The sequence below is a fragment of the Lontra canadensis genome, unplaced genomic scaffold (assembly GCF_010015895.1).
Source record: "Lontra canadensis isolate GAN:19392208 unplaced genomic scaffold, GSC_riverotter_1.0 scaffold44, whole genome shotgun sequence".
Taxonomy (NCBI): Eukaryota; Metazoa; Chordata; class Mammalia; order Carnivora; family Mustelidae; genus Lontra; species Lontra canadensis.
The window spans coordinates 722,679-745,820 of NW_022631038.1; the positions used below are offsets into that span (position 1 = coordinate 722,679).

General features: G+C 57.3%; 1 protein-coding gene across 3 annotated transcripts in view; it reads right to left on the reverse strand.

Moving 5' to 3' along the window:
• ATP9B (ATPase phospholipid transporting 9B (putative)) overlaps window positions 1-23,142 on the reverse strand; it is a 225,117-nt gene that overhangs the window by 43,340 nt on the left and 158,635 nt on the right. For all 3 annotated transcript variants that reach the window (XM_032872196.1, XM_032872197.1, XM_032872198.1), the window contains 3 exons: window positions 17,619-17,761; window positions 3,258-3,370; window positions 404-646 (listed from right to left, as the gene is read on the reverse strand). In XM_032872196.1, coding sequence (XP_032728087.1) covers window positions 404-646; window positions 3,258-3,370; window positions 17,619-17,761 — 499 coding nt within the window. The remainder of the gene's footprint in view (window positions 1-403; window positions 647-3,257; window positions 3,371-17,618; window positions 17,762-23,142) is intronic.

Here is a 23,142-nt window from a genome sequence, read left to right on the forward strand (position 1 = left end):
ATATGCTGTAGCCAAATTCTGGCAAAAACCCCAAACAAACCAACCCGTAAATTTAACACGCAAACCTCACGATTCATGTGGAGCCAAGAAGACGGGACGATGAGGGGACAACGCGGCTCCAGCAGCTTCACTACGATCTGACTCGGTCACAAATCCGTTTACGAAATCGCTCAAGCTCTGGTTTTTCTCCTCTGTCTCCCAGTAACTCACTCTCGGACTTTCTGGGGTGTGTGGACACAGCAGCCCAAATGCACGGGTCCCAGAGAGCCGCTGAGGCCTTCCGGGCTGGAGCTCGGGCGCCATCCGAAGCGGTAACAACGCGCCCCCACACTCACCCTCCAGAAGGGAACCTCGTGCTTCGGTCGAGTTTGGTTTCTGAGATGCCCTGAAAGCCCCGACTGACCTCGTCAGGGCTGGCAGCCTGGTAGGTGCGGTTCCCGTCGCTGAAGTCCCGGTCCGCCTCCGCGGCCTCGGCGGGCGCACCGGCTCGACGCTCGTACGTGGGGGTCACGTTGTGGCACAGGGCAACGGCCTTCACGGCTTCGTGGACTCTGCTGCCCACGCTTTTCCTCACTTTGGGAGCGGCACGTGGGGCTTTTCTGGGTGGTGTCGCGCTGCTGCTGTGTCCGCCGGCCGGAGGCTGCGTCTGAGGAAATACGGAACATACAGAAGGGACAACACGGCTGCCACTGGGGTTACGAGCACGTGTGATTTTTACAAGCGCGTCCGTGAGGCAGGAGACGGGCAGCTCTCCCGGAGCCGCTGCTCTCACCCATGGCCTTGTCGCGCTGGCGCTGTCCCGCCGCCTGCACGGACGCCTCCCGGGCGTCCCCTCCCCGGACCGGCCGCTGCAGTCCTGACGGTCGCAGCCCTTTCCTCTACCCCTGCTGAGCCCTCAAAGAGCCCTGCCTGTCCTCCCCAGAAGGACGCACCAGAGCCGCACACTCCCCCCGCCTCCGGGCTGCACCCAAGCGGACGCACCTGGAGCGTCCCGCTAAGGCAGCGACGGAGTCCCGCCGGGGCGGCCTCCGAGTCACAGCCCAGCTCTGGGCAGAACCGTGAGCGCCGCATGCTGGGGCGAGCCGGCCCCCACAGCCGGTCTCAACGTCCCGCGCACCCCGTATCTGTCCGGCCGCCACCCCCGCGCTGCAGAGGGCCAGACACTCCTCGGCTCTCTTGCTCCCGAGCAGGCAAGGCTCTCGCTTCTGGACGGGGCATGCAGGGCTGCTGAGCCGTGACTGGCGGCGACTGGATGACAGCGCTGTCTCACGGTGGTTCTGACGGCGGACCCATCACCGCGGTCCCCAGCCAGCCCGGCCGCCCATGCTCGTCTCCCCTCACGGCGGCGCGCGGCGTAGCTGGTGCCGCAGAGGGCTCCGGTCAGGGTTACTGGCGGCTGTGTGACTTAATTCCACACACATGCCGTTCCAGACACGCCCTCCGTCCCCAAATGCCTCCAGTGTGGACATATCACCAGATTTGGGAGATCTGTGTTACACTGCAGAGGACCTGGTAGACGATTATCATCTTAATAAAAAGACAGAATCCCAGGAGTGAAATCAATCTTCCCAAAAGTACTATCTAACCAGCCAACAAGTAGTTAAGAAAAAAGATTTTTAAAATTCTCCTCCACGGAAACAAGTATCAACTATTTGCTGTTTTTATACAGTGACTCATCCTTTCTGCTTTTAATTTTTCTAGTAAAATAGCTTATTGGGAACTATTAAAATATTCATGGATAATGTAAATTTATTTCTTTAAACAGATTTTACCTGGCACTGTTTCGACCTTGATCTAGATTACCAGAAGGAAAGTCTTATTCCTTCTCCTTCTTAGAGTTTCCTTCTGTTGACAAATGTTCTAGATTACGGAGTACCCTGTATGGAACCGAGCAACTCCCACTTAAGAAAGGGCTTGGTTTTAAGGGTGCGTGTGCACATACGTGTGCCTGTGTGCGTGTGCACATACGATGAACGTGCACCCGTTAGATACCTTTCGTGTGACAGCGTCTTGGAAAGTAAAGTATACGCCGTTCTGGGAAACGCCCCAGAAGAGAAGGTCCACACAAGCCGGACGCGAGGCAAACTACACTGAATTGGGTCAGAGCAGAAACCGCTCGGGGCCTGTGTGGCTCAGCCCCGGCTGTGAAAGTCAAGCCAGAAGGACGACGTGCGTAACAGGGCCTCTGTGGGCACCGCTGCCAGATGGCCCATGGAGCCTCAGGCAGCCGTGGTCCAGGCACAGCAAGCCCCTGTCCCCAGGGGGCGGTCAAGCTGTGTGTCTGTGCCTGAGCTACACTAGCCTGTTACGACTGGGGTGACCAAACCCCACAAGAGGCCAGCAGAGAGGCAGAGAAGCTGCCTAGGAAAGTGGAACCTGGCCCAGGATTCAAACCACAGCCTTGAGCGTGAGCATCTCAGAGGCCCTGGGGTTGTGAGGTTTGGTTACGTAATCAGTGAATTCACATGAGTGCAATGCAGACGCTCCCTGGGAACAGGCTACGGGACCCGCGTGGCCTCAGATGAACTCTGCCGAGTGGCCTGCATCTGCCGGCCCCACGTACCGTCACCGTGGACACACACGGCCCTTGGGCCCCAGGTCAGGACTGTCCCGGGCCACAGATGCACTTGCAGAGCACACGGCCTACAAAGCCTCTAGCAAACACTGTGGCTACGAGGCCGTATCTCTCTTGCACCTCAGAGAGTGGCCGACGTACTTGCAGATCAAACACTGGACGTCGGAGTTTCACTTCACGATGATAAAGGAGAAGCAGAAGGGCTACGGGGGCATGATGGCCGCTGTGCACAGACAGCTGCTGAGGCAGAATGACAGGGACACTACGGCTCATGACACTGTGTGTCTACTTCCCTTTATCGAAGAGGCAAAAAAATATGAGAAAGTCTTACTAATTATGAAGAACACAGAGGGCCTGGTAAGAAACACCTGTGATGCAGTATTCTACTTAACAGCCTTAAAAATACTTCCTATACCGAGTGATTTTTTTTCCCACTATTTCACTAAGAAAATTATTTAATATGAATAAATGGTTTAAGGTCATTATACTTTTTCTATTATTTTACAGAACAGAAATGCTTACTTAAGATTGGTCCAAAAACTGTCTCCTGATTTATAAATGAGAACTGAGTGTTTTAGGACAAAGACGTTGGCCGATTTCCGGATCAGCAGATGCGACAGACTCAGGCCGGCTCGCCGAGCCTGGCACTCCTGCAGGCGGCCCCCGGCGCCAGCGGGCTCACCTGTGAGTATGGGTTCCTGAGGTGGGTCTGGATCTCGTCCATCGTGTCTGCTCCGTAGGACACGGTCCCCAAGTGCAGCCGCTTAAACACCATCTCGTTCTGGGTGAGGGTTCCTGCGACAAACACCAGGCCACAGAGGAAGGTCAGGTCATCTGCGGGACCAGGACCCCCGGCCTGTAATGGACATTCACGGGCCGACGCTCTCAGACCTGAGCGCCCCCCGGGAACGGGAACCCTCTGCTCTGTACTTCCAGCCGCTAGCAATGTCCTTCCCCATGGAGGACACGTGTCCCGCCCAGATCCCTCCGGAAAAGCGGGCGATCACGTGGAGGGGTCTGGCTTCCTGAGGGAAGGGCGGCTCTGCCTCTCAGTACAGACGCGCTGTTTGCTGCGAGTATCGCTTGTGCCTGTTCTGAGACGGGCGTGAAACTGGGAAACAGAGTCACTGTCTTTGTCATTACAGTCTAGGACACTGCCTGAGAAAGACATCAATCAGTCCCAAATTAGTGTGCCTACCAGTTTTTTAAAAAACCCAATTTTGAAAAATTACTTTCATTGGACAGAAATGGAAGCATCGAACCCTTAGCCTCCGTGTGCATCATGTGGAGCCACGGGAAGGTCAGTGAGCAGGAGGGCACTTCCTTGTGCCCTGGGCTCCCACCGGGGAGCTGCCTGTGCCTGGCGGGGGGCTCCCTCCAGGGGACGGCCAGGCCGCGGGGGCCAGGCACACAGGCGCGTGAGCACGGGGAAGGCCTGCACGCCTGCGTGTGAGGAAGGCGGTACGGGGAGGAGCACACACAGGTCACCGTTATGAGGGGTCCTGCGGCGGCCAAACACAGTGAAGTAGCACCGTGAAAGGCAGGGAGAGGCTAACATTATTTCAAAACTGGTGAATTATCATTAAAAGTGACACAAAGACTCACCACGTCACACACCTTCATGATCCTGAAAGCCCTGAACACTGTGACGAGTGTCACTTGACGTAACACCACAGGAGGAACTTTGTTTACCGCGTCCGAGAGGAGTAAAGCCACCTGCGCGTCTGCGGGTCGGGGGCAGGAACGAAACGTGCGCGCGGGGGGTGACCCTGGGCTCTGCCAAGCTTCCCTCACAGCGCGCAGAAGGGCCACCCGGACCGACCCAGCCCCAACGTGCGCAGGAGCTGGCATTTCCGCGGCCCGTGGAAGCTGGGCCGTCCGCCCGGCCACAAGACAGCCGTGAGCATCGACGAGCTTGTCGTCTTCGGCGCGCGGCGAGGAGACCTTGTGCGAAGCATCGTCACGTCCACGGTGACTCCACACACGGTAGTGCCCAGAACGCAACGGCACATCGGCCTCGGAGCCCCGCCACGACGCTGAGGCCACTCCGATGGACAGCAGACCCGCCTTCCCTAAGTGGCTCCGGAGACAAACCGTCTTACGAGAACGACACGGTCCGTACACCCGGGTCTCCGGAGCCCCAGAGAGCAGCTCTTCTCAGGGATGCTTCTCAGTTTTATAAATTTTATTTTTTGCAGAATTCTATTTAGCCCTTTTAGTACCTCAATTAAATGGCACCTAAGTTTCCTGAAATCAAAATTACGTAAGAAGTACAATTTAAAAGGGTTTTCTGGTTATGTCATCCTCGTGAAGTAAAGCAGAATTAATTAAAATACTAGGTCATATTAAAGAATGTAATTAAAAATAATTCAACCGGGGCGCCTGGGTGGCTCAGTGGGTGAAGCCTCTGCCTTCGGCTCAGGTCATGATCTCAGGGTCCTGGGATCGAGCCCCGCATCGGGCTCTCTGCTCAGCAGGGAGCCTGCTTCCCTCTCTCTCTGCCTGCCTTTCTGCCTGCTTGTGATCTCTGCCTGTCAAATAAGAAATAAAATCTTGAAAACAAAATAATTCAACCTCCAAATGAAGAAAGATCTAGAAATTACTTATATCAAAGATTTGAAATGAACATGGTAGTTCTGTTATCAGAAGATACTGTGCGCGGATTCCTGTTAGAACAAGCCCCAAGCTCACCTGTTAAGTGTGCCCAAATGAACAGTTCTAAAAATCATTTAACATATTATTATGATAAAAAAACTTTACTTTTCAGATTCACATAATTAAAGAACTTCCTGTACACACTTTTCCCTCTGATGCACACCAAACCTGCAGCTTCTAATTTACGGTAGGCCGTGGCAAAAGACAGTTTATAAATACAACTACGACAAATAACGATACTTCTTTCAACCTTTTTAGTACCAACAATTTTACACGTGTGTCAAAAATAAGATACGACACCTGCACAGTTCCTACCAAGAAATCGGCCCCGCCCCACTCGCCAGCCACACTGCGGGACGGTGGGCACAGCACGGGGCGTGCGCCCAGCTCACTTGGGGCGAGCACCCGCCGCGACACAGCGTGGCTGCCGTGCCTGGATGGACACCTCGCGCATTTCTCTTCTGGGAAACCAAGTACGACTGACGTGCACTGTCCGTTTCGGGTGCATGCAGCAGCGGTCTGCTGTTGGTAGGTTACGGCGTGCTCCCCGGGACGAGCACCTGCCTGTGCCGCCCACACGTCACTGCAGTATGACCGGCCACGCTCCCCACCCTGGGCTTTGCATCCCAGGACTCCCTCCCTTTATAACCAGAGGTTCGCAGCTCTGCATCCCCTTCCGTCTCGCCTTCCCCGACCCTCCCCCCGGCAAGCACCCGCTCGTTCTCTGCGTCCGTGTCTCCCGTGTTTGGTGGTCATTTAGATTCCACAACTTGTTCTCGGACTCATTTCACCGAGCACTGTGCCCTCCAGGTCCTTCCTTGTCACAAACAGCAAGATTCCGTCTCGATGGCCGAGTGGCACGTGCCTATCAGCTCTCCTGCACGCACTCCTCTCCGGACGCTGGCTGGCGCCGCCTCCACATCTTGGCTACTGTAGACGAGGCTGCTGCGAACGCAGGGCTGGTGCGTACCTTTGTGACCGAGTGTTCATTTTCTTTGGATAAACACCCAGAAGTGCAAGTGCTGGGTCACAGGGCAACCCCACTTCTAGCGTCTTGAGGACCCTCCGCGCTGCTCCCCACAGCGGTTGCACCCGTCTGCGCTCCCACCCGCGGCACCCGCGGCTGCCCCTTTCTCTGCGCCCTCGCCAACACCTGCCGCTCCCGTGCTGGTGAACGAGCCACTGGGGCCAGTGTGAGGGGACGCACCACCGCAGTTCGATTTGCGTTTCTCTCGCGATCAACGATGCGTTTGTAGGTGATCTAACAGGTCTTGTTTGGAAAAATGTCTTTTCAGATCCTCCGCCAATTTTTAAATTGGGGGCATTTTAATTGTTCGGTACTAAGTTGTCTAAGTTCTTCCCACGTGTTTGGATGTTAACCCCTCACAGGACGGATGGTTTGAAAGTATCTTCTTCCGTCCGATAGGCTGCTTCTCCATTTTGTTGGTGGGTTCCCTGCGGCGCAGAGGCTTTCTGGTCTGATGAAATCCCATCTGTTTGCTTCAGGTTTTCAGCCCCTCCCAGGGGAGACAGATCGAAATAGATGTTGCTAAGGCCAATGTCAAAGAGTTTTCATCTTGAACTTCTACGGTTTCTGTCTTCAGTTCCTGTTCATCGTGTGTGGTGTGAGACAAAGGTCCATTCATTCCCCTGCACGCAGCTGTCCAGTGCTCCCAGCACCAAGTACTGAGGAGACGGCCTACTCTTGCCCCCTGTCCTACATTAGCTGCCCATTTATGTGCGGGGTTTTCTCCTGGGCTCTTGATTCTGTCCCACTGGTCTGTGGGCTTGCTGTGCTGGGGCCATAGTTAGGGTTCTCTGGCTTCGCAGACCTTCTAGGGTCTAAGGCATCACCATTCCCAGAGCTTGTAGCGCCCAGCTCTGCCCATTCTTCCTCTGGGAGCGTTTTTCTACCCCATGGACGCACAGGCTCAGCCTCCCCTTCTGCCCCGGGGCCCGCACGCCTCCTGACCAGCAGCACCTGCCCCTGCAGGAGTGCCACCCGACTGCCTGACGGGCATGGCCGCCTCCTGCTGTGAAACACCCGCGCGAAGCTGGCACGGGGGTCCACAGGTGTGCAGGCGGAGGTGGGTGACAGGGGCTGCCCCACACGCTGCCCCCCATCATCCTCCCTACCCTTTCTTCACTTCCTGTCTCCCACCAACCTTCAGACGTCCCCAAGCCAGCCGCACAAGTGTGACACGGGGCTTTCCTGCTGCGTGTGGACCCTGGGGACCTCACGGCTTGTCCTGACCTGTAAGCCTTGAGAATGGCTTTTGACCTTCTGACTGGAGCCACCTTCCCATAATAAGGAGCCTTCATTCTCCTCCCTCCCTCCAACACCGTCAGCAACTCCCGCCATCAACACGAAACGTCAAGTCCACAGGATGGGAAGGACGTCTCTTCACCATCCTTGCCGGGTGCCTTCCTGCCATATCAGCTAGCACGGCTCCTGAGGCCATGTGGCCTGAGCCACACTGTCAACTCTCACATTCCCAGGCTTTCTGATAAACTTGGAATTCATTCACACAGTTGACAAAAAGCTCCTTCAAAAACATCACTACGTGTTGGGTTTTTGAGGCCGACGGGGCTGGTTCAAGGCCTGTCATTGCACACTGAGGAACCCCATGCCGCATGTGTCTGTGAACGTGCGTGCAACCATGCGGCTGGTGCAGGTGTGGCAGAGAAAACACGCGATCGGGCACCAAGTGCCGGAGACACAGAGAGGAGCAAGAGTCCCTTTCCTTAGGAGCTGCTTATACTGCTGGTGGGAGCGCCAGCTGGTGCCACCGCTCCGGAGAACAGCGTGGGGCTTCCTGAAGAAACTAGGAACAGAGCATCCCTACCACCCTGCCATTGCACTACTGGGTATTTACCCCAAAGATACGGATGTTGTGAAAAGAAGGGCCATCTGTACCCCAATGTTTATAGCGGCAATGGCCATGGTCGCCAAACTGTGGAAAGAACCAAGATGCCCTTCAACGGACGAATGGATAAGGAAGATGTGGTCCATATACACTATGGAGTATGATGCCTCCATCAGAAAGGATGAATATCGAACTTATGCATCAACATGGACGGGACTGGGAGAGATTATGCTGAGTGAAATAAGTCAAGCAGAGAGAGTCAAGTCTCATATGGTTTCACCTACTTGTGGAGCATAAGGAATAACACGGAGGACTTGGGGAGATGGAGAGGAGAAGGGAGTTGGGGGAAATCAGAGGGGGAGATGAACCATGAGAGACTGTGGACTCTGAGAAACAATCTGAGGGTTCTGGAGGGGAGGAGGGAGGGGGGAATAGGTGAGCCTGGTGCTGGGTATTAAGGAGGGCACGGATTGCATGGAGCACTGGGTGTGGGGCATAAACAATGAATTCTGGGGGCGCCTGGGTGGCTTGGTGGGTTAAAGCCTCTGCCTTCGGCTCGGGTTATGATCCCCGGGTCCTGGGATCGAGCCCCGCGTCGGGTTCTCTGCTCAGCGGGGAGCCTGCTTCCCCCTCTCTCTCTGCCTGCCTCTCTGCCTGCTTGTGATCTCTGTCAAATAAATAAATAAAAATCCTTAAAAAAAAAACAAAACCCAAAACAATGAATTCTGGAACACTGAGAAAATAAAATAAAGTTATAAAAAGACATCCCAATGCCCAAGTCACAGCCCCTCATCCCTGGACCGGAGAGCCGGGGAGAGCGCCCCAGCTCTGCAACGCTGGTTCCAAGCAATGTGCGGAGGGCTGGGAAGGGAAGGATCAGCTTCGGAGCATTAACGGGAAAGTAAACCCGCTGTCGACGGGACCAGGGCCAAGACCCCGCACAGACCGAGCTCACTGAGGGCTGCTTGACCTCGCGCCTTCCAAACGCATTTCCGCGATCACGTCCCCTGTGCCGTGCGTGTGAGAACTACGTTTCCTTCACGCGTGGTGTCTGCACCGCTTTCCCACTTCCCACTCGTCACGGAGAGAGGAAAGACGCCATGGCTGCTGTTCCGAAGAAGGCAACACGACTCCGCTGTCCCACAAGCAAGTCCACGTGACGCAACGTGCGGGAAAGCCGGCCCGAGCCACGGCCAGCCTGTCCGGGTGACGGCGAGGGTGCGCCGCACTCATGAAACCCAGACAGCACGCGGACGGGGGCGAATGCGTGTTTGTCACGAAGCCACCCAGTCGGCGCGACGGAGGACTCTAAAGGGACGTCAGAGCAAACTATGACGCAGAGACCACGTGCCCTCGCTGCAGCAGTGTCGCACGCAGCGGACCAGCGAGCCCCGAGGGAGCCTGCTGGGTCGCCTTCCCGAAGACAGACGAATGGGCGCGTGCGCCGGGCACGCCTCTGTGCTTCACGCACACGTGGACCCCGTCAGGCCATCGACCTCTGCTGCCCACCTGTGAGACTGGAGGTGACTCTGGAAGGCTCGCGGGCTCCCACACGGCATCAAGTACAGCACCGAGTGACGGTGTCGTTTTATCAAAATACGCCTCGGCACCTGATTCAGCCGCTGGATGGGGCTGCCCGCGTGCCTCTGGGCTCTGCAGACACTCCGTGCCCTGGCAGGGCCGCCTCTTCCCGTGCTGGCGGTCAGGGCCCACGCCCACGGACCCAGCACGGCCGGAGGGCGGCGTCAGGCCCACGGGGAAGGGCTCACCTCAGTGCGTGCTGCTCCCGGACTCCCAAACGCAGTACTCATGAGGACGGCAAGTATTTCCAAAAGCAAAGGCACGTCGGGACCGCTGCTCCGTCCACAGCCTCCAGACAGTGAATCCGGGGCTGCGGGCTGATGGCTGCTCTGATGCGCGGCTTCAGCTCCTTGTCCTCCGTCGGCCTGGTGGCGGCATCTGCGGTTCTGAGATGAAAACTCCACCTCCGCCGCTCCGTTTGCTTCCTGCTGCCGTCGGAGAACTCGCCACAGTGGAGCCCTCGGAACCCACGGAGGCCACAGGGCTGCCACAGAGCTGCCGCAGACACATGCAGGCCCGCGCTCACACGGTGAATGTGCGGCCCCATTTAACAATTTGGTTGAAAATAATTGAAAGTAACTTAAATCCAAACCGTAGCTACTCCTTCCGGTTATGCTCACATTTATTTACTTTTTATTCTTGGGATTTGTTTATAAAGCTTTATACTGAGGTAGATACCTCAAAGTTCTTCATTCTGGTGCTTAATGGAGCCAAAGAGAATGAAACAGAAAACACACTTAGAGGGGCTTCTGAAAACTCAGCAGTTTAAAAAAATGATCATTTTAGGTCTTCCACTTAGGTCTGTGACCCATCTGGAGCCAGTTTCCTTGGTGGCGTGAGGCAGCGTCCCCCTTCGCTCTTGTGCACGTGGACGTCCTGCTCTCGCTGCGTCCGTTGAAGAGGCTGGTCCTCCCCCAGTGAGCACAGTGACCCCTTGCAGGAAACCAGTCGGCCGTGCTCGGCTTTAGGTCCTCCCAGCACACCGTCTTGGCGCCCTTGTTGGGTGCCTTGTCTGAGGGATACAGATACGGACTGACGTCTGGACTCTGAAGGCCACACTCTGGAGCTTGAGGTCCTCACACCAGCACCGTCCCGTCTGGATTCCTGCGGCCTAGCAGCAGGTTCTGGGATGAGGAACTGCGCGGTCCTCCCATTTGGTCCTTGCCCAAGATTATTTACACCACTCTGGGGCCCTTCTACATTTCCACAGGAATTTTAGGATCAGCGTAGAAGGCTGCTGGGGTGTGGAGAGGGACTGTGTAGAGTCTTATGGCCATCTTAACATTATTAATACTGATGGATTAATAGAATTTACAATCCTATTTTCGGATAGTCTGCTGCTAGTGTTAGGAAATACAACGCATTTGGGTACACTCATCTTGCATCTTAAACCTTTCTAAATTCAGTTACTGATTCTAACCGATTTCTAGAGGACTCCTTAGGATGTTCCGTATAAAGACCGTGTCGCACACGACTAGAGTCACGCCCCTTTAGTGTGGACGCCTCTTCTTGCCTACCCGCCCTGGCTAAAACCTTGCTCACAGCAGCACCGATCCTCAGAGAAAAGGCAGAAACCACGTTAATGTCCTTCAACGGAGAGACGGATAAATGAAATGTGGTCTATTCACACGCGGGAGTATCACCCACGATAGAAGGCAGTGAGGTACTGAGACCTGCGACGATGTGGGCGAACCCGGAAAGTGTCCACTGAGTGAACGAAGCCAGACACAGACGGCCACACGGCGTGTGCTTCCCCTCATGGGAGAAGTTAGCACAGGCGGACCTACTGAGGCACGAGGTTGACCAGGGCCGAGCAAGGGCAGGGAAGCAAGGGGACCACTGCTGTGCACCAGGTGGCTTTGGGAGGGAGCTCCCACCGCACTGACGGCGCTGCGGCGGCTGTGCCAACGCTGGCCCCTGCTGTGGCGGCCTGCTGTCCGCGTCAAGCGCTGTGCCTGGTACCATCGTCCTAGTTGCTGAACATCATGTTTCATGGAGGTTGTAACAGCCACGTTCCAACAAACGACAACCACTTCATCAAATAAACAGTGAAACTTCTGGCTCTCTTCTTGTGCACTTGCGTCTGGCCAGATTAAAGATACTGAAGCATCTGTGGGGACACGCCTTTACGCAGGGGCGCGTATCACATCTTAACACACTGGGATGAGTCCTGGGAGCATCTTCTACGTTTTAACGATGTTCGTATTTCAGCAGACCCTGCAGAACGCTGAGCAGGAAAGTCAGGGCCAGTCTGAGACTCTCCATGCCGCTTGTACAGCAGGGACGTCGAAGGTTAAACCAGTTACTGAAAGAGTCAGTAATGCAAAATTATTTTTCAAACCTTAAACAATTTTCATGATTTCAAGCAGTTGACAGGTTGTACAATTTTTGTCATCTTAATGCAACAACCGTTAGTATGCCCCAAGTCGGAAGCTTCGTGAAGGGGATGGGCTAACGCAGGCAGGCAGACGCCACCAGACGTCTTCCCAGCAACCTGGCCACTACGAGCGCACCAGGGACAGACAGGAAAGGTCTTTGGACAAGAGGCGTGTTTGATTCCCGCAGAAAGAAAATGCCACGGCTCCTTAACAAAGCCGCGTGCTCCGGAGCAGTGAGCAAAGCAGGCAGAGAGGAGATCGTCTCTGACTAGAAAATCCCGCAGGCACCCCTCTTAGGGCGGCAACGGAAGAGCCACAAGCAGGCAGAGGCAATGGCGCTGGAGACGCAGCGGCCACGCTTTCCGATGCACCATTCCCGGCAGGCGGCCAGACAGCGACCCCGGCGCTGTAGGAGCCTGGGCGCGGAGGCCACCGGGACGCGAAGGGAACTCTGCTTGCGGCCGACCGCAGACTCCCGTGCGGGGTCCAGGTGAGGGTCACGTGGGATCGACGGTGCCCTGAACACAAAGCCACGGGCTGTACAGGGAAGCAATGAGGAACGGAAACACAGCTGTGGAGTGCGCGAGGAGTCTTCCGAGTGCGGCCGCCGCTCAGTCTGGAGCCCTGCGCTCCACGCGCTGTAAACGAGGCTTTCTCAGAAGGCGGCGATTCCCGTACGACGGGCGTCGGTTCAGCCACTGCCTGTGTCCAGAGTCTCTGTGGTGTGAACGGCCCAGCACACACCAAGCCCATGCCCCGGTCAAGGGTGGCTGCACCCGAGGCCCGGCTGCTGTGCTCAGGCAGGAGCAGCTGCGTCCACCCCACGCACAAGACCCCAGAGCCCGCCACAGCTCACCCGGGAGAGATGCGCCGCCGCGGACACAGCACGTCCTGGTGCAGAGGGGGAGGCCTCAGAGGCCGTCGCAACCCAGGAGCAAACGGCCGGGCAGAGCCCAGGAAAGGGCACGACAGTCACAGTGCGCGTCCTCAACACCCTGATGCTTGGTGTGGTCCGGCACACTTTGTTCTGCGAGAACACAAACGTCCCCGACAAAGGAACGCGTGGCTCCTGTTACAGGCTGCGGAGTTCAGTCTTAAAATTCACGAGTTCTCCGCAGCCCGGCTCTCCAAGCATGTCGTCGTCACGGGCGGCCCGTGCGAGCAGCAGGCTCCCCCGCTGACCTGGGACAGACGGCCTGTCCCCGCACACCGGCGCGGCGCACCCACGGTCCTGGTCAGCGTCCGCCGCTCTGGGCCCCGCAGCCAACAGATGTCTGCTCTTGTCAGGGGAACGACTCACGTCTCACGCACCGCTGGCCACACACGTGTCCCTACTGTGACGTCATTAATTTCGGATCTTCCCGGAAACCTGCACCCAACAAACCTGATCACACCACACTGCTCTCTTGTGCACGAGAAGGAAACTCTACGCCGGCACGCACACCTCATCTTCTCTTCTGCTGGGCAAGCGCGAGGCAGCGTGATGGACGCTTCCTGCCAGAGAGCGCACTGGTGGGGCACAGCCCGGTTACCATCCCACCAAGGGCCGCCTCACGGTTCTGCCCTCCGTGGAAGGCTCCCCACCCGACGGCTTGTTCGTAACCGCTGCAGCAGGTGGCGTCTGCTGACGGTCTCCCGCCCCAAATTCTCTACCCTCCACCCCACCCGCAGGCATACCCTCTGCGACGCGGAGCCCACCATGGAGACTGCTGAACCCTGACCAACCGTGGAGGGGCACCCTGGGGGACAGCAGAGGACCGGATTCTTCACGTGACAAAAATAAGGAATAAAAGCGAGAGCACAGTTAGGGCAGTTCCTAGGAGACGACGCTTCCCAGTGGGCCCCGGATCCGCGGCTGCACCGGGCCTCTCCCGGCGGAGGGCAGGTGAGCGCGAGCGTGGCCATCACGGCCTACTGTGCAGCACTGGCCACGCAGGCCTCCCGGGACCACCCGTGGCCACTCGGGGGCTCGGGGATTTGCTCGAGGCCACACAGCTGCTCAGAGGTGGGGGCTCAGCCCGGGCATGCTGGCTCCATCTGAGTGTGCGAGAAGCTGGTTCTCAGACAGTCGTTGGCAGGACAGCACTGAGTCCTCCTGTGTGCTTGCAGTGACGTGACAACTACGCAACTCGTCCTCGATGTCCTTCACTTGCGACTCGGCCGGTGTGGCCTTTACAAGCTGCCCCGGCAACACTCCCTCCGGAGCACTCCTTGGGAGGCAGCAGCCGACCCTCAGACACGGTGCCCACCGCCGCACAGCCCCAGGCCGAGGACACACAGGCCTGTCATGGTGCGGGGTGCACCGGGCATGCTCGGGAAGCGGCGTTCACCTTGTGATTTTACTGAGAAAGGTTCTGAAAAAGTTCTAGGCCAAAAATTTTTAAAAATACTAAAAACATTTAAGACTCCACGTGGCTCCAACACTAGGAAGTGGTGACAGGAGGTCTCTCCAATGACCTCTGGCACAAAAAGGCCTTTTGGAAAATGAAATGCGTAAGATTTTCTCTCACTCACATATTTTATATTAATTTTCTGTAATTCTTTTTAAATCTCAGAAACCCAGATTATTTTTGCTTTGTCAAAACAGCAGAGTGAGACATGGAGAAAATGGGCTTTACTTTATGACTCTGGGCAAACCCACTCGCCCCCATCCCGGATGGAACCCAGAATTCAGAGAAACGCGGGGGAGCTAGAGGAGGATGATCCCATCACCACTTAAAGGCAAAATGCAAAGGCGGCATTCTCTGGAGAAACAACGTCACAAGTCCTCCCTCCCTCACTGGCATCGCACACCAAGAGACACGGGGACAGGAGACAGACCTGTCCTCACGGGCACTGTGCGCTCAGCGATTTACACCTCCTGTTCGTGAAATGACGTGAGAGCAGGCGTCACACGGGCGTGTTACGTGCAGACTTCAGTGGCCGTCTGGTGCACACAGGACGGCCGACGGCGCCTGCTCACAGACAAGCGCGCTGCGCAGCCCGAATGGGGGCCAGGAAGGCAGCACAGGCCTCCGAGGCAGGACAGCCCCAGACATTTTGGCTCCACATCAAACTGTGACGTCGTCACGGACCATTCTGCGACTGACGTGTTGGACTGATAATCGCGTTTCTGATGTTACGTTCTGTCGGGTCGCGTTGTCTGAGACGATGCCGTGAACATCCGTGTGTTGGTCTCCCGCTTGCACGCGCCCGTGTCTCCTTGGGGATGGGAGCCGGGGAGGGGCCCCATGGGCCGAGGCCGCCGGGGAACACTGCCAGCGACGGGGCAGACAAGGTCCTGGGCGGCGTGCGCCTCAGGGGGGACCTGTCCACGCGGGGTGCCACACGGAGATGCCATCCCGTCACTCAGCAAAGCTGCAGGTCCTCAAACTGGAAGACGCGCCTTCGCACAGCCTCACACACATTCCGCGTGCACTTACGTCCAACGACGACACATTTCCCTGCTTTTCTAAATGGCCTTTTTGGAAGTAAGTGCCTGCACGGTTGCTGCTGGGTGGAAACGCGGTTTAATCCTGACCCTGACTTCAGAGGCGTGACCAAGCCCCTGTGACCCGGGGCTCTCCTCGGGGCTCCTCCGGGCTTCGGAGAGAGCGCGCACTCGTGCGCTCCCGGGTGCGGCGGGCTTGCTCGTGCTGCGCGCCTCCGCTCGTTGCCCGCTGCTGGCGCCCACGGTCGGGGCTGCTGAGCGCGGGGCCGGTGCAGCTGGGCTCCTGCGGCCTCCAGTGTCGCCCTCCCCAGACCCGCGTGCTGTGAGCGCCTGATTCTCCGGGACTCTCTTCTCTGGGGTCACCTGAGGAACTGTTTGGAGTTCGGGTTTGCTTCGCTCCAGCTTCTCCACAGAACAGTCCCACCTGCCCCCAGAAATAACCCGCCTCTGTGGAGGCGCTTCTGCTGTCGCCCGCGCTGTCAGACGGTTTTTCTCTGAATCGTTTCCTGTCGGCTCAGTGAGGCTGGGAAGGGAGAAACCTGAAGGCGTTTTCACAGTCTACCTGCCTGAGTCCCAGCCCCCCACTAATTTCAGACTTCTCCCGGCTCACGAGCACCACTTACCACCTCGTGGGGACACGGACAGTCCCCAACGTGCCACAGTGACCAACCCCGACCACAGCCAAATGCCGCTGGGTGCCCGGCTGGCTCCGTCGGTGGAGCGCATGACACCTGATCTCGGGGTTGTGGGCTCAAACCCCACATCAGCAATCGAGATTACTTCAATGAAAATTTAAAAACTCACTTTAAATTAAAACACAAAACAAGACAAAACGCTGCCAGCAACTGGGTACTGAGTAAACCGCAGTACATCACTTGATCATGACGGCAGGCTCTGGGCAAACCCGCATCGTCGCGCGGGGCCTGCGGTCCGTCCCCCTGGTAGCCCACGCCCTCTCACGCTGCCGTCAGGTCCGATCATCCTCACGTCTACGCCCACGTCTCACACGCGCTCGCGCCACCGTGAGTGGGGCCTCGGCCTCTCCGGCTGCTCGACATGCAGGGAGCTGCCCTGTTGTTCTGACCCGGGACCCGCCGCTTGGCCGGCTCGGACTCTCAGCAGGTGATCGCCTCGGTTCCTCCTCCGTCTGCCAATCCGGGCCCCTTCTCTCGGGCGCAGAGCTTGTGGCGACTTGCGTCGAACGGCAGCGGCCAGAGTGGATCGTGCGGAGGGACAGTGTCGTTGGACTTCTGCCCCGACTGTGGTGGCGCTTTCCTAGCACTTTACAAGCAACGCTGAACTGCACGGAGACCCATCTCCGCCCGCCACACAAACTCTCTCAGGTGTCGCCCACCCCACGTCGCCCCGAAGTGCTCTTCAAGACGCATCTGCTCACCTGAGAGGGAGCACACGTGAGGAAGGGACGAGCAGAGCCAGACCCCATGCTGAGCGGACACGGGGCTCGACCTCTCCACCTGCGATCATGACCTGAGCTGAAATCCAGCGTCGACGCTCGACGGACTGAGCCACCCCGGCGCCCAGGAGTCGGCATTTAAGCCGCGGACGCAGAAATCAGGGAGGCTCTGGCCTGTTGCCAGGACGTTCACTGGTTTGGTTTTATTCAGAATGTTACGGACTGACAAGGATTCACTCATGAAACAAGTGAAAAATGAAATAAGGACAAACAAAATTTGGGGCACGGACCTGAGGGTGGGGAGCCGGTGAGGATCTCCAGGCGAGCGTTACTGTGCAACACCAAACGCGCACACGTCTCGCTCCACCCCTGCACCGGCACAGAGGCCTCGTCCTGTGACACGCAGGCAAGCGGCGTCTGCTCTCAGGCGCCGCAGTGAATCCGACAAGGGGGCAGCAGAGAATTAAAATGCACACGCGCGTCATTTACAGCTTAAGAACCGACATCGTGCGAACCGTGACGATACGGTGCTTATCGGACGGTGGAGGCGGGCTGTGTGCCAGTGTCAGCAGAGTCAGGAGAACCCGAATCAGAATGACGTCACTGCGCCACTCCACGTGCACACACACGCGCACACGCACGCACGCGCACGTCCCGGGGTGGCCTGCACTGGACGCTGGCGAGTGCACACAAAGGCAGCGTGAGGCAGCCGCGGTACCTGTTTTGTCCGTGAGCAAGTACACCAGGCGCCCCAGCTCCTCGGGGATGGTGCTGGTCCGCACGACCGTGCCGGGGATGCTCTCGTCCTTCATGATCATCCAGCCGTACGCAGCTTTGCCCATGTCCAAGTTCACACGCAAACTGTCGAGGAAAACCCATCAGAGTGTTAGTGGGGGCCAAACCCACGCGACACGTCCAAGCTCATGCTTTCCCTACACACGTTGTTATCTTTAGCCTCATGTGAACTAAGTAGGAAACACTAGATTTCAGACTTTAAAATAAATGGATTTGTTGACACTTAAGCCAACAAACCTTCTAGGCCCCACACCATGTTTGTAAGCGATGGTACGTGGGCCCCTCCCGGTCCCCCAGCGGAGCATGTGGAGGCAAACTCCAGAGGAGAAAGGGGGTGTGCGGAAGTGGCCCCACTCACACAGGGCAGATGGTGCGAGCGTGAGGGCATCAGGTGGCGTCCCACTCGAACAGGTACTTGGAATGCATCAAGACCTTCCTCTGCTCATTTCATGAGAACAGGACACGTCCCTGCGACGATGACACGCTGGGAGGAGGATTGGGCCCCTCAGAACGCCAGGCTTCTGAGCCAGGGCAGGGACCTCCCTGAGGCCTCAGATGGTGGCGTGGCCCGAGCAGGGGTGCACTGGGGCAGAGCAGCAGGAGGTGGGGTCAGAGTCGGCAGGGGCAGAGCACAGTGCAGAGCCCAGGTTTCACCATCGGAGCAACACGACACTGTACAAGGGGCTCCTCTGCGGCCCCCGCGGCACTGGCTGCCTGCTCTGGTCCCACCTTCGTACATAAGAGCTCCAGCTTGCCTCTCGCTTACAGTCAGACCTGAGGCCATGCAGACATGCTTCCGATTCTAGAAAAAAATCTGTGGCTAATTCGATTTTGTCGAGAGGACAGCAGATGTACTATGTGAGGCACCTGCACAACGGGGGGAAGCTGCTGACAGTCGACCGTTTTGACCAAAATGGCAATCGTACGGGTCTGCCCACTAGGAGACGCACCCTGGAGAGGAAACGCGGATGAGTCCGAGTCAGCGGGGAGAGTCGAGTCTGTAGGTGAGTCCGAGGAAGTAAACTAGTCACAGTGAGCTCCCACCTCAGAGACCCTCAGAGCTCTGCTGCTAGAAAGAAGCGTTCTAACCGGCAAGCGCACGGACCTTGTAAACCAGCACCTTGCCGCGTCTTGGCTCCTACTGTCCTGCTCCGGCCGGCCGCCACGCCATCAGGGAGGACAGATGCTGCGGGACAGCACCGCGTGGAACACTGCAGCCGCTTGGCCTCACGGGTGGCCTGGTCCTGGGCCAGCTGGGCCACCGGGCGCCGTGGGGTGGGCCGGCTGTGAAACCCGGGGCGGGCACGAGCACGGGTCACCCTGCTTGTGTGTGTGCGCTACTCTGCGGCGCGGTGCGCGCTCGCTGTGGGGCTGCGGTGAGGCGCCCAGAGCGGCCGCGGGCTGAGAAGCCGGAGGCGTGTGGGTCTGCGGGAGGGAAAACAGCATCTCCCTAGACTCGTCCGTGACTCAGGCGCCGGTGGCCAGGCAGACCCCCGGAACCAGGGCAGGAAAGGGAGAGGCTCCATGGGCAGGGGGCGAGGCAGGCGGGCCGGGCGGGCCCAGGGCGGGCGGGCGCTCCCTGTGGGGCCGGCGCGGCTGGCTCTGCAGGCTCGGAGGCCAAACGCTGAAGAGGAACAGGACTTTCTCCTGTGGACTCTGGTCACATTATTTCGGAAAACGTCGGCCTGCCTCTGCTACCCCAGGCACAAGCACCGCCCTGGTCGGGGGCGCGCAAGAAGTGTTCCCGAGCTCGCGGGGTGCCGCTGGGCCTGGGGCGGACTGGACGCCCAAGCAGCACCGCCGGGTTCTCCCGAGGGCTCTCTCCAACAGCGCAGGCACCGCTCCGGAAACCGCTGCTTCTGTCACCCAGCAGCAAGAACCTGTTTCACGAACTACTGTGTCACCAACAAGTGTCAGTGGAGTATGCTGGGCAGACGGCACCTACCCTCAAGGCTGGTGAACAAGAGAAAGCGGATAACCTTCAAGGAAAAACACAGCACAGGCGAGTTCTGTTTTTATAGAGAAAACGATCAAGGAAAACGTGTCTTCGACCAAGACTAATGCCACACAGGAAGCAGAAGCCTAGGATTACACGCGTCCTATATCTCGGTCAAGCGTTCGTACAACTTTTCAATGTTAAGACTCTCTAGAAGCTCAAACGTCAAGCAGTAAGTTGACAGAGTAATCATAATTATCCCCACTTTTGAGTAATGTTCTTAGAGAATTTTAAAATTTAGACGTCTGGTCGATGAGTAAAGTCCTTCCCAGTAACATGCCTTACGGACAAAACCGCATCAGGCCTGCCACTTTGAGAATTACAGACGTGGTCTGTACGGTAATGGATACCGGTCATTTTCAGCCCACCTCATTGCTAACCAAGCAGCGACGGTTTTGTCACCGAGGTCCACTCTGAATCAAGCGGAAGAGCCGTCTGCTGTTTCAGACCGTTGAGTGGACGAGAAGGCGACCGCGACCCACACTGTCACACGAGGAAACCGAACCGGAGTCCCCGGACCCTGCAGATGGTCAGGAGCGTCGAGAAGGGGCGCCACGGCCGAGCGCGAGGCTGGCCAGGCAGCAGGAGCCTCACGCGGGCTCGCTCCTGACCAAACAGTCCCGCCAGGCCTCCCCTCGCTGCAGGGAGATGGGTGAGGGGGGACCAGAGGAACGCGAGGCTGTGGTGGGGCAGGACACCCATCGGGCCGCGTGCCGCCTACTGCGCGTCGACTGTCCTGTGGGGGCTGCGGGGGTCGCGCTCGGGCCCCGGCCGGGCCAGGCCCAGGCCTGCGGCTCTCCTTGGGGACACGGCCACCCGAAAGGGCCTGCGCGCACTCTGCCTGCCCGATGCTTGTGTTTGGGTCTTAATATGAGCAGAAGTCATTTTAATGAGAAGTTCTACAAAAGTAATAAAAAGTTTTTCCTGTAAACCATCATCTATGGGAAATGGCACAGATGCCGTTTTATCTGAATTTCCCCCAGAGTTTTCCTTCTGTGACATCCTGAACCTCTCTTTTGGGGTGCAGAGCCCGACATGGGGCCTGAACCTACGGCCCCGTGATCACGACCTGAGCTGAGACCGAGTGGGACACCCACTGAGTAAGCCATGCAGGCGCCCGTCCACCTCTTTCTGACACTCCGTGGATGGCAAGGGATGGCTCCCAGGTCCTGCTGGCTGAACTCCCAGCACTGTGCACGCAGAGGGCGACCGTCTCTCTGCGAGGAGCTCGGACCTCCGTCCGGGCTTCACACCGTGGCCTACAGACGTTCTTCCCTCACACTCAGCACAAACCCCTCTGAGGAGTGTACGATGGTGGGTAACATTCCCACCCCGCCCCTTCCGGTGCCAAACCAAATCCAACAGACAAGCATACGGTTCCTTGGGGAGGAGGAGACGCCGCATCGCAGCTGTGGACGGCGGAACCGCCCCGCACCTGAGCCGGGACCGCAGAGACACTCCGAGTTAGCCTTCCCTCCTGTTTCCTGTATCTCAGTAACCAGCTCCTGCCCACTCAGCCTCCCCAGTTCTCCAATCCCTCTTCCTAGGCTCCATCGGGAAGCAGCATGGCCAACCGCATTTCACAGGGTAAGGGTAGGTATGAGTTACGCTGATTCTTAAACTCCAAAGTTACTAGTTCTATGATCTTGGACAAATGGCACAGTGGATCTCTCTGAGCCTCAGTCACGGCACCTGTACAGTGCCAACGACTGGCAAGGACACCGTGGGGACTGGCACTAGTGCTAAGGGCAGGTTCCTGAATCATGTCACTGGAGCAGATGTCCCTGGTCTCAACAGTCAGCGAAGGTTTTACACAAGAGACGGGCGCTGAGCGGAAACGGAGTGGACAGGTGTGCACCACTCAGGGAAGGCAGGTCATCAGCGAGGCCCCGGAGCTCAGCCGGTACAGACGGTCTGTCAGCAGAAGGAAGGGACATACACACCAAACACACCGAGAGTCTGTGGGAACTGTGACCTCCAGTGCACACAAAGACACAGAGAACGGACAGCCCTGGGTCCTAAGAAACAGAAAATCTGCTACGGTAGGAGCGTAGTTGAAACCGGTATATGCAAAATTCTAGGCCACATTATTAAGTCTCTGAACGGGCGTGGGAGACTGGAGATCCGAAATAAAGCAGAACTGAAGTTCTGACCAACCGAAGCAGAAAAGTCCTGGCGCAACACGGAGCCTCAGCCGCTGTGCAGGGGCCAGCGGGATGCCACGGGGCGCGCCAGGACCCGGGGCTCCCCGGAGGGCTCTGAGAACACGCCCTTGCTCTGAGCCACACTCAGGGAGACCCACCTTCTCGCCTTCCATTCAGGGTGATGTCAGCCCAACCCCTCAGCATCCCTCCCAATCAAGTATGAACCACAGGGTATCGGGGTGTGGCAACAAGGGAACTCAGGACCTCCCCCATCAGACTTGTTTCGCCGTTTCCCTTTGGGCGGGGGGTGAACGCGTGAAACACGGCACACGCGGGAGCGAGAGGGCCGTGCGTGCGTGTGCACTGACAGGCAAGACACTCTGTGCAGCAACAGTGTAAAAGCATTCACGCGGCAGTGAGGCCGCATATTTTCTGTGAATGCATGAAAGGGATACATATTCCTAGTAAAGGACCAGCCCCTCCTTTAGTTTACAAATAAGTACTAATCGTATGCAGTTTGATACACCTTAAAATGAAACGTAAAGATACGTAAGAGGCCAAATCAAGCACATAGTAGTTGTGTCAAAATATTAATAAGAAAGTTAACTGGGCAAAAACAGACCAGATGAAAACGCTGAAGGCAGAAAATCGGATGTTTTCAAGGCTAGCAAAGCTCAGCTCAGCTCTCCACCCAAAGGTGACAGTGACAGTGACCACAGTGAAAGTAGGGCAGAGGAGAGGAGGGCTGGAAGGAGGCACCCCCCAGTGCCCTCACAAAGGAGCCCCTGCAGACCCACCCCCACTCCGAGGTCGGGCCAGGGCACTGGGCCTCCCGGATCCAGGCTACGCACCGTGAGGCAGTGCTGGGTTCTGGGAGCGTCAGGGCACTCTCAGGAGTTCTGAACTGGCTCAAATAGACTGTGTGATTACAGAGCATGAGCCCGAGGCCTCCAATACCGTCTGTGTGAGCAGGTGAGGAAGAGGCGGCCAAGAAGACACATTCCCTAAGCAGAGTGGGCGGAGGGGGACAACCACGGGGGGCCCTGGGCGTCCTGCTGGAGCCACACCCAACGGGTTGCCGGGCTCATCTGCTTTACACCTGTTTTACACATAAACACATCCCCCCTTTCACTTACGCATCGGTTAAGAACTGCATCTGTACGTCTTTCACGAACAAGTACTGCAGTCTAAGCGAAAGGCAAACGACGTCAATATATTTGCAAACACGGACAAGCTGCTCTTTACTATGCGGAAAGATGACACGAACGGAAACAAGACGAATGAAACAAGGACCAGAAGCACAAGGG